The sequence below is a fragment of the Octopus bimaculoides genome, chromosome 12, assembly GCF_001194135.2.
Source record: "Octopus bimaculoides isolate UCB-OBI-ISO-001 chromosome 12, ASM119413v2, whole genome shotgun sequence".
NCBI classification, from domain to species: Eukaryota; Metazoa; Mollusca; class Cephalopoda; order Octopoda; family Octopodidae; genus Octopus; species Octopus bimaculoides.
In genome coordinates, this window is record NC_068992.1 from 37225792 (window position 1) to 37237669 (window position 11878).

The following is an 11878-nucleotide window of genomic DNA, read 5'->3' on the forward strand; positions in this document are numbered from 1 at the left end:
GTGGCATGGCACAAGTAGCCAGCGCCATTTTGTACGAGATCTCGCTGGTAACCATTATCTTGTTTGAGACAAGAGCGAGATCTCACATACAACTGTTACCATGCGCGACTCAACAACAAGGCTCTCCTCGACAACGGCTATTTAAGCAGGTATGAAAAACATTCAACCTCTTAGTCTTCTCCAAGTTGCTTACGCTGAGGGACACAATGAAGCAGGCAGCTACAGCGGACTCTAACCCGTTCTAACCACATATGTTATTCTCTAGAGGTAATGTACCTCACATGAGTGGAGATATCACGCCATGTGCTGCCATGAAGATGGACATCTAGAATGGGACACAAGATCGGGAATCACAATAAATGATTATTGAATTGCATCCGCTTGTGAGCTTCTTCTTTTGCCATCTAGATCCTTAAGACAGAAAATAATTATAATGGGAGAAGGTGATACTCTACCAGTATCATGAACCTTTCCTTTCCCTTATAACCTGATATTGTAACCCCAGCATACTTTTCTGGTCAAATGCTTTAGTGCTAATAGCATACTTAATTAGTTAGGATTCTAAAGAGTTTCTCTACTCATTTTCTTTCATTTCAAATTCTTTTACATTTTCTAACTATTTTTTAATTATTGTATTAATCTTCTTCACCCCCTTTTAAAAGTACTGTCATTTTAACTTTCCTCCTGTTACTATATTATATAATATTATGGTTTGTTTATGAATTCTGTTTATCTGTATTATTAACAGGAAACTGATTATCTTAATATAGAGTCAATAATGAATTGTTCTTTCTTTAGCAAGTCTTCAATTTGTCCATGTTTTTGTCACAACATATAACTCCTTCCCTCCACTAACATTTCAAAATGTAGTAGTAATTTTTAATACAGTATTCCCAGTTGCCTGCAACAACCCAAGCAATATAGGAAGATATCAGATTTCAATTCATTTCATGGTCAAATTTACAATTCTGTGATTCCTATTACTTTTACAGCTCCCCTTCCCTGTTGCCTTTGTGGCACTGGTCAGCTATTTGCTTAAAATGACTTAGTTTTCAAATAATACCATTTTGATCAAATTCCTTTCTTTTGGCAGTCAGTTTATTGTGGCTCTGAGAAAGATAAAGGTGTGAGACTGTTCTCTGTTTTTTTCAGTAGAACAGTTAAGGATTGATTTATCAATATAATTGAACTATGGAACTAGACACCTTCAATATTTATCCAGAAACATATGTAAGCCTTTAATATACGCATAAAATCTATTACCTGTGTATATTTTTGTAGCATGATGGAGGAAAAAGACAACAGAAAAATAAGCAAAAGGGAGAAAGAAATACAGAGACCTTACCTGTTGACCATGGCGGGATGGGCGATCACTGACCAGATAAAAACATAACCTTTCACACGTGTCATCTCTCATCGAACTGCCTGCACGTGCTTTGTGCCCATGCATGCCCTTGTGGCTCTTCCGCCGGTCCCTGCAGTCTTCACTTCCTCATCTGCAATCCTCTCCACCAACACCACATAGCTCATCACAGTCCATAACACCACAAACACCATATGCCCCACTGATCTACAGATCACTCAACAGGCTTTCCTACTCACTCCTCGCTCCCAAACTTACACCTTAACTGGTTTCATAATCAGCCAACCAGGGAGGAGGGTGCTGCTCCCTCTGTGGTCATTGTGCGACCCCAGGACTGGCTTGAGTTCCTGGCATGCTGCTGCTGGCTTCATCATCTTGCCTACTTCTGCTTTCTTGATCTTCTTGCCTACTGTTGCTGTCTTCATCTTTTTGCCCACTGCTGCTGGTTTCATCCTCTGAGGCATTGACAATCTTCCGCACATCCAAAACATGGCATGGCATACCATCGACAGAGATGTTGTTCTTCGAATTGATGGAGGTTATTGTTCCCTTTCCCCATCATGATGTACACCGTGCATTTGGGGGTTTTACCCAAACTTCTTCCCTGACCTGCACGATGGCATGCTCTTCCTCTCCCCCGGGTCACATTGATGCAGTACACAGATGCCTCCACTCATACCTGAATATTGCCTTGTGTGGCACCGTCTCCTCAGCTTGTCTTGACCTGGGTGACATATTGTACCAAAATACGGGCTCAATTGGTGACATGTGGCCCCTCTCTGCCAAGGTCTTGATGGTACGATGATGCCTTTCCACCACTCCATTTTCACTTGGCTGGTATGCCGCCCTGAAGAAGCAGCTGACTTGCCACCCATCAAGCATTTCTTTCAGCACCTTCGAGCGAAATGCAGGGCCATTATCCAGAAGTAGCTCATCCATGAGGCCTCGTTCCAGGAATATCTCATTTAATACTCTCGCGATTTCCTCTGCAGTCCCCGTCTTCATCTCCCTCCATGTGGCCAACCGACCCGGTCCACAGTCAACTATTGACCACATGAAATGGAGCAATCATGTCACACATGGATAGTACAAGGAATTGTGGAGCTGTATAAGGTCCAAAGAGGGTAGAAGAGTCTGCAGCTTTGTTCTCCTTACCTGGTTGGAAAACAGCGTTATATTTGAAACAAGATAGCTCAATCCTCCACTGTAGCATCTTGTCATTTTTGACTTTACCTTTGTGCTCATTGTTGCATATGAAAGCCATTGATTGGTCACTAACTGAAAATCAACATTGATAAGGTAGTGCTTCCATTTACTAAGAGCTTCAATGATGGTGTAGGTTTCTTTTTCAACCAAAGAAAGGTTCTGTTCACTACAAGTAAGGTTGTCCATTCTGGTTTAAGATGGTGGCAATAGCAATATCTTAAGCATCTGTCTCCACAACCAAGGGCACTTGATGATCAATGGTGACCAAAACAGTGCCTTTGAACTTTGACTTGGGGTTTTCCAATGACTGTTCAACAACATCAGGGAGGGAAAAAGTTTTATTGTGTACCAAGAGTGCAATTTTGTCTGAGAAATGGGAGATCCAGTGAAAATAATAAGCAAACATCCCAATGATCCTCTTTTGTGCTTTGGCATTTTGAAGAGATGGTTGCTCACATAAGCAGCAGAATCATTCTGGATCCAGTCTGATTACCCCTTTGGACTTTTCATAACTAAGAAGCTTGATAGTCCAGGCAGCAACGACTATTTCTTATCATTGAAGGGGAACCCATGTGTCTTTATGACTTGTAGGAATCTTTCACAGTTCTCATCATGTTCTCTTCTGTTGCACTTGCATATTGTGACATTGTCAACGCAGGTGAAGGTATCCTTGTGTTTTGTTTGTTTGATAAGATTTTCAATGATATGTTGAAAACAAGCTATATCATTTATGTCTCCAGACAGTATACATCCTTCAAATGCCATGATTTTTTTATTATCTTTGCATATAGGAATCTGATGACAAGCACTCTTAAGATCAAAAATAGTGAATATCTCATAACAAGATATTTTCTCAACCAGTTCATCGATGCGTGGCACAGGGTAAGCATCAAGTTGTGTTTATAGATTGATTGTCTGGCTATAATTGATGACCATTCATCTTTTGTGTGACTCATCACATGGAGTAATTGTAAACTCAGTGTACTCATGATGTTATTAAACACACAAGATGTATTCATTTCTCTCTTTACTTTCAGTAGTTGTCTGAGTAGCAAGATGTAGCACTCAAATATACTTTGGACTAATTTTAAGCCTCTACCCCCATCCCACCATTTAATATAGACCTTGTCAATGTTTGGTGTGGAAGTTACCAGTCAATGTTAGTATTTTCCTAGTCCTAATGTCCAAGCTGCAAATTTCTTTGAGTGCTCAATTTGAAATGCCAAATAGGACTGTAAAAGCATAGTAGGATAGTTTTATTGAATACAGATAGCTCTAGCTTCCATAACTTGCAATCTATGCTGAAGTATTCTTTTGTCACTCTAGTTTTACACATAGAACAAACATATGCAATATTCATATCACATATCAGTCAATAATCTTACTTCATTTAACTAAATATGAATACATGTATGAATGTGTGTGTATGTAAATATGTATATATATATCCTCAAACAGACTCCACAGACAGGTATTGGTCTGCATCAGCAAGACTTGCATCATTTAGTGAAATTGATAAAAAGAGTACAATGACTTGCTGTGGCATGTGGAAAATCCAACATTTCAGACAGAGTCTGTCTTCAGAGAATTAATGAGAGACAGCAGTCTTACATAACTGAAGTATTCATGTATGTATTACATACATTTGGTAAATATAGTGTATTACAAGATAATAATTACTTAATATATGAGAAAGGCTAGGCATAGGAGTGGCTGTGTGGTAAGTAGCTTGCTTACAAACCACATGGTTCCAGGTTCAGTCCCACTGCGTGGCACCTTGGGTGAGTGTCTTCTACTATAGCCTCGGGCAGACCAAAGCCTTGTGAGTGGATTTGGTAGACGGAAACTGAAAGAAGCCCCGCATTGAATATGTGTATATATGTGTGTGTGTGTGTGTGTGTGTGTGTGTGTGTGTGTGTGTGTGTGTGTGTGTGTGTGTGTGTGTGTGCGTGTATGTTTGTGTGTCTGTGTTTGTCCCCCAACATCGCTTGACAACCGATGCTGGTGTATTTATGTCCCCGTAAATTAGTGGTTTGGCAAAAGAGACCAATAAAATAAGTACTAGGCTTACAAAGAATAAGTCCTGGGGTCGATTTGCTCGACTAAAGGCGGTGCTCCAGCATGGCTGCAGTCAAATGACTGAAACAAGAAAAAGAGTAAAGAGTAAAGAGTATATGCAATGAAGAAGAAAGCAAGACATCAATCTGTTTCACTGAAGAGACAACTTGTGTAATCATGTGACTTTGATTTCCACATATAACTAGAGATAGAGGGGTGAAGAAACTGGATGATGGTGGTAATAATGATGGTGGCTTTGATGATATAAATATGTTCATCATGATGAGGATAATGACAACGGGGATGGCTTTCAACTTTTCAAATAATCTACAAATTCTAATAGGCCCATGATTATTACTGATAATATATTTAAAATAGTTCTAAAATGTGTGACAAATGTCCTTCAGACTCAAAAAAGAAGAGCATCTTGAATGTACAACAAAGTCAATGTTGAACTTTATTACCTTAATCTTGAGTTTATATACTTCTATATTGTCTGCTCTTGTCTGTCTTAAAAGAGCCTTGTATCGCTGAACTCTCAAATGTACTGTCCATGCAACAACAACAATGCTAGAAGCCCACTTTTTCCGCTGGTACTCAAGGAATTTTTTTCTGTCTTTCATTCTTCGCCAGTTGCTTTGTATAGTAATGGCTGCATATATTTTACCATGTGGACCACAGTATTTACGACCCTGTAAACAGTTAGGAAGGAAGAGAAAGAAAAAAAACAGAGATTCTATTTAATTATCAAGATTATTGTACTACAGTATATTACACGCATAATATAAGAAAAGCTTCTCGACTGAAAATTATATAGAATTGACTGAGAAAGATAGTGATGTCACATGGAAATGAATGGAGCTATCCATAGTTTACTATTGGATTTATTGTATTCATGACCTAACGTCTCTGTCATACTTGACAAAAACTAAAAACTTAAAAAGTAAAAAATCTACTATAAAATTTTCTGTAGCAATTCAAGTGTCAGAATGTAAAGGTAATTTTACAGTTTCAACAAAACTAATTTCTTTAACAACCATTAGATGTTTTTTCTTTAAACAATTATTTCACATCTTCAACAGAATTCTAGTCATTTAATATTTCATATTAATAAGGTGGTGAACTGTGTTGAGAAAGACACTTAGTGATATTTAATCTGTCTTTACATTCTGAGTTCAAATTCCACTGAGGTTGACTTCACCTTTCACCTTTTTGGGGTTATTTAAAATAAGTACCAGTTAAATACTGGGGTTGTAATTGATTTACTCCTTCCCCGGAAAATGCTGACTTATGCCAAAGTTTGAAATAAATATTTTAATTTAATTTGTGGCAAACACTTAAAACAAGACATCAGCTTTTGATTCTCAATTGATACGCATTTACTTCAATTATGCTGCTTTAGTAAATGCAATAATATCACAATTTCCAATTTTCTTTTGAACTATATGTACGACTAAACTGCTTTTCAAAACTATGAAGCCAGAGCACTGTCTGTTTTTACTGGTGAACTATACTGCCCAAATTCATAAAACTCACCTCTAAGTAAGAAATGGAATAGAAGAAGGCATTGCAATATTCAGATTCATTGAAATTCAAAAATAAATTAGATAATTAAAAAAAACATACAGAGCCAGAAACCCCCTGCTCAAAACTATAACACCAGGTTGAATAATGTAAAAAATAATGCAAAACAGGGAAATTATGTTATATTTCAATGATATTCTCATGCAATACATCGACAATAGTGTTTTTGACCACCGCCTTTCTAAATCACTTCAAAAACATGCGATTTCATGCTCCCAATCAACTTCTGCTGCAGATCGAATGGAAGCTCTTCTGAGGTCTTCTTTATTGCCATTTCAAGTTCATCAGCAGGTGAATATTGCTTGTCTTCACTGTAGACAACATTTGTGAGATATCCTCAGGCATTCTCTGTAGCATGGGTCAGGGAACTTTTTTAACCAATTACTCCAAAATATATTTATTTATGTTGACATTACTTTTGAAAGGAAGATCATTGATTCTTTGAATTCAAAAGGTTTATTGAATCTATTTATATGGAAAATACAATTATAAATATAAAAAGTATAAAACAAATTCAATAAAATAAATTAATATCCTCATTGTGAAACAAAAGGATTTTTCTTGAATCTTATACACTTCAGGTTTTGGAGAAATGATGTTGTTTCATTTTTGTTACAGTTACATCAAAACCAGGGCATTTTGATGCCAGAGCAATTAGGATACAGTCTTCAGGGTCCAGTTGATTACTCTGTTTTGTTTTTATGTTCATTAGAGTGGAAATTCTTTGTTTTCAAAGGCAGGTTGTTGCAAAAGGCAGAAACTTTTTGACTGCCTCCTCATGCCAGAAGAAAAATTTCTATTGTAACATAGAGCACATTTTTTTGTATAATTTTACTTATGTCTAATGAGTTCTCATTACTCCCAAGAATTTCATTTTTACCCCACTTAGGGTAATTTACCCCTGTTCGCCGACCCATGGACTACAGAATAAAGGTCAGGATTTCTTGCTGGCCATGGAATGACTTCAACCTCAATTGCATGGAGGAAATCCAAAGTTACCTTTGCTTTATGAATAGGAGCAGTGTCCTGTTGAAATTATGAAATTCTCACCATGGAGCCTTTTTCCTTCTTCATCAATGTGAGCCCCATCCAACATATCAATGTATCATGCAGCATTGAGACAGCCATCAATGATGACAAGTGGCATCTTCCCAGTGTCTTCTCATTGTTCCCCACACCATAAGAACTCTTCTGCTGTTTTGTCACTTGAAATAAGTAGAATCTTGTATACATCTATCTTCCCAGTAATAAATGTCCCCATCGGAGACATCTAATTTCCATTTTTTCTCATTAGAGAACAGAACCCTGGTCCATTTACGGAACCTTGGTGGACCCCTACCTCTACCCGGAATTCATCACTGTACTCATTGCCAACCCTCACCTTACTGACAGCATCTCTGTACATGGCTTGCACAGCTCTCACTAACCATTCTTCTATCCCAAGTTTCCTCATTGACCACCAGATGCTGGATCGGTGGACCCTGTCAAAGGCTTTCTCCATGTCAACAAAAGCCAGGTACAGAGGTTATCCTTGGCTAGGTATTTCTCCTGCAGCTGTCTTACCAGAAATATAGCATCAGTGGTGCTTTTCCCTGGCACGAACCCAAATTTCATCTCATCTAAACTGATTCGCTCCCTAATTAGTTGAGCTATGACCCTCTCCATGACTTTCATTACCTGATCTAACAGCTTGATATATATATATTAATAACATTGATAATGAAGAAGAGAGCAGAGTTTTATTCACATCCAAATTTTCTTTATTTAAAAGTTTTCTACAGCATATACACCTGACCCACATATATTTTGACTGCAGTGACTGCACATTGTTTTGTATGCAATTATACATTTTAGTCATGGCAATTTCATCAAGAGTCCATCATTCACAATGTTTTCAAAATGAACTGATTCAAACAAGCATCCTGCATTGGTATTCAGTTGAAGGTAATAGTGTTACTATTTATATTTGATGGAATACTGGTCTTATATTTATACTAATATTACTAATAATAATAATAATAACAATAATATTGAGGGTATAAACCCAAAATAACTAAAACCTCTGCTGGTATTACAGTTGAAGCATGGCTATAAAAAAATATTTATTCAGATTTCAGTTAATCCTAGCAGTTTTGTTTACATATTACTGTATGGAGTACATTATTTACTTATTTTGGGTTTATACTCTCAATATTATTGTTATTATTAGTAGTAGTAGTAATATTAGTATAAATATCATTTATTACTATAATCATTATTGTAACTAGCATAATTACTATAAATGGTGAGTTGTGTTTATTTAAATTGTTTAAATGTATATTTTTTCAAGTGTGGACATCTTAGAACCTGTTCATGTCTTGTGTTTATAAGAGTAAACTTAGAAGTGAAAATACGGTACCTTTCTTCTACACAAAAGTTGCATCTATTATCACCTATTCTATAAGGTTTTACCTTACTAATTATTTCCCAGTCAATGGAATATACTTTGTTACTATCTTTTAGTGCCTAAATTAGTTTACTAAGGCTAACAGTATTCATTTTGTCCCTATATCTAAACAAATTTAAATGATTAGCAACTCTTTGTTTGATATAACATGATCTAGCTCCAATATAGAAGTACTCCCTATTCTTTGAGGTAACCTTACATATGTATACAATAGTTTCATACCTACAATTAGAGTTAAGCAGGCAAATCCTGTTCCTTGTGAAATTGCATTCGATAGTTCTACTGCTTCCATTAATAGTTTCGACTTCAGTTTCACAGGAGGTAATTTCTAAATTCTCCTATGTATCTTCTGAAGTATTACTCTTTCCCACTTAGATAACATTCTGAGTACTGCGTTGTCTAGGATTCACACCTTCCCTTCCAGGCTAATGCAGGAGTTTGTTCAGGTAGCTTTCCTTTGATTGGTTGTCAAACCATAGTTCCTATCCTGATACCTAGTTGGGTTACTTATTGTTTGGTTGTTCATGTTGACATTGTTGCTATTTATTGATTTATAATTATTATTAGGTTATTATTGTTTATATGGAAACTGATTAATCTACTATAATTTGTACCTGATTTCTGCTATTAGAAAAGGCTACGTTTATTAAATATGCTATAGTATTTACTGTCTTTCAGAAAATGTTTAGTCAATGCCAAATAGAACACTTTAGGTATATTGGAAATTATTTGTTTTCTGAAGGGAATTATATACTACTCGATATTACTAGAGGGATCTATGTTATTATGGTATGTATTTCTATTCCTACCTAAGCTTTTCATGAAAGTGAGTAACCTATTTAACTGGTTTTTATTTCAACATTGTTTTATACATATATATGACAGGCTTGTTTCAGTTTCCATCTACCAAATCCACTCACAAGGCTTTGGTCAGCCCGAGGCTATAGTAGAAGACACTTGCCCAAGGTGCCACACAGTGGGACTGAACCCGGGACCATGTAGTTCATAAGCAAACTACTTACCACACAGCCATTCCTATTTGTTAGTTATTTGTGTAGTACTATTGGCAGAGCTTACATATTGGTTGCCTTCCCTATCTGAATGGGACCTCTTGGTAAGTCCATTGTTACCTAAATCACTTAGCACTCTATTTGGCACAAATTCATGTAAATTTCTACTTTGCTTTTTGGTTTTAGGTATTCTTATTGTATTCTAATTGTACAGACTTTCTATCTTTAACTCTCCCTTCTGCCCATACTTGGTGGTTAGTGGTGTTCTTCATATTATGTATTCTGTTTTGGTTATTGCTAGGATGGTCCATCCCACTACATTTATTATTTCTATTATTACTATTGTTATAGAATTTTAATTTTTCTCTATATCCAACCATTCTCTAATGCTAAATTATAGAAGTCCTGATTTAGTTTAAATACTTCCTCATTTGCTGAGAGGTTAGTAATGTGCTTTCAACTATAGAACAGGTTATGCATTTTGGGTGATTGTTATTTTCATGAATGTATCTAAGGTTTGTATTAGGCTTGTGATATGGCCTGTATATGTTTGTGCTTAGATCTAAACTAATGTCAAGAAAATTTATTGAACTATGCTCCTCTTTTATTGATAGTGAAAGTCCTATGTTTTTTTAAAAATTTTTAATTTTTCCTATATTTTTCTATGTCCTGGTTGGCAGGGTTAAACAGGGTGAAAAGTGCATCATCCTTGTATAGACCTACTCCTATTTCAGGGAGTTCCTTATACAGGCAAAATAAAATGTATATCCCTACCAAGTTCATTACTTGTGCAGAGTCTGTCAGTCCCATAGTTATATCGAACATTTCAGGTCTATCCTTTTGCACCCAGTACTTTCCCTCAAATTTGATAATTGGTTTCCTAGCTACTTGAGCTTTTCATAGCAAACATGAGTGTCTTATTTAAGAGGCTATTTAAGAGGTTATGTCTATTTGCATGAATCTTGCTTTATTTTTATCTGAGAGATTAGTGAACCAGTCAGTTACCTCATATGAACTAGACCATAGTTTAAGCTTAATGGCATTACTAAGTGTAGGTATGTAACTATCTATGATATGCTTACTTATCCTACCAAGGTCCAACTTAGAGGAGCAAATGTGTTTAACAGTAGAGATAGAGCAAAAGTTGGTTTTGTGGTCCTTATGATTAATTCTAGGGGTTTTAGGTTCATAACATTCAGTTTTATCTTCTAAATTATATTTTTCCATAATACCTTTAGCTTGCAGGTTAAGTTGTGTAAGGTTGCTAGGATTCGTGACTTTATAACTTTTAGTAACTTCTTTTTTGAGTAGTGTGTCGGTATTGGTTTAAATGGTACAAGTCACCCATTTTATCCATATGCATTAAAATTCCTTGTTCCTTCTTAAGCTTCTTAGGGAGTGTAGTTTCTGAATATATTTATTTCTTCTAAGGGGGAATTTATGGAATTCAATGTTCATTACTATATTTCACAGTTCATCTTCGAAGGTGGCTAGTGTTGGTTTGATGGTGGGTATTTTCTCGTTTTAGAAATTTGCTGCATGTTATCTGTTGCATTGTTGTTAGGATTTGCCTCTTTTTTGTCATGGAAGTGCACCCGCCATTTCAATCTGTGTATGAAAGAGTTGTTTATGTAGATGAGGTGTTTAATATATTCTTTCTTTGGTGAATAGCTTTAAGGGATGCATTGATATTAATTCTCTCCATTCTTTGGTATTCCACCTTATTTGTTCATTAAAGAATGAGGGCTACTTTGAATAGAGTATCGAAGGAATAAGTTATCATGGTGCATGCCGTATTATCTCTCTAATTGGTTTAGATGCCAGCTAACCACCATGATCCATTATATAGTACTCAAGCTTAGAAAAAGATACTGGCACAGGTAACTTCAGTTGTTGGGTAATTCTGTGTCTCTATTCAGAACTGCAAATATTCTGTAGAGTATTTGATAACATTGATAATGAAGAGAAGAGTGGAGAATTTATTCACATCCAAAAATTTATTTATTTATAAGTTTTCTACAGTATAGACATGTGTATGTTTATATACATATATATATGCGCACACACACACACACACACACACACATATATATATATATATATATATATATATGTTGTTGCTGGCACTCCGTCGTTCCAGTTGGTCCGATCAACGGAACAGCCTGCGCGTGAAATTAACATGCATGCAAGTGGCTGAGCACTCCACAGACA

The 11878-nt window shown here is 36.1% G+C and overlaps 1 protein-coding gene across 7 annotated transcripts in view; it reads right to left on the minus strand.

Annotated features, from left to right (window-relative positions):
• Positions 1 to 11878, minus strand: part of LOC106869551 (IQ domain-containing protein H) — a 616433-nt gene that overhangs the window by 129886 nt on the left and 474669 nt on the right. For 6 of the 7 annotated variants that reach the window (XM_052972133.1, XM_052972134.1, XM_052972135.1 and 3 more), the window contains one exon: positions 5092 to 5319. The exons of the other annotated variant lie outside the window; for it this stretch is intronic. In XM_052972133.1, the coding sequence (XP_052828093.1) occupies positions 5092 to 5319 (228 nt within the window). The remainder of the gene's footprint in view (positions 1 to 5091; positions 5320 to 11878) is intronic. 7 annotated transcript variants of the gene reach the window in all.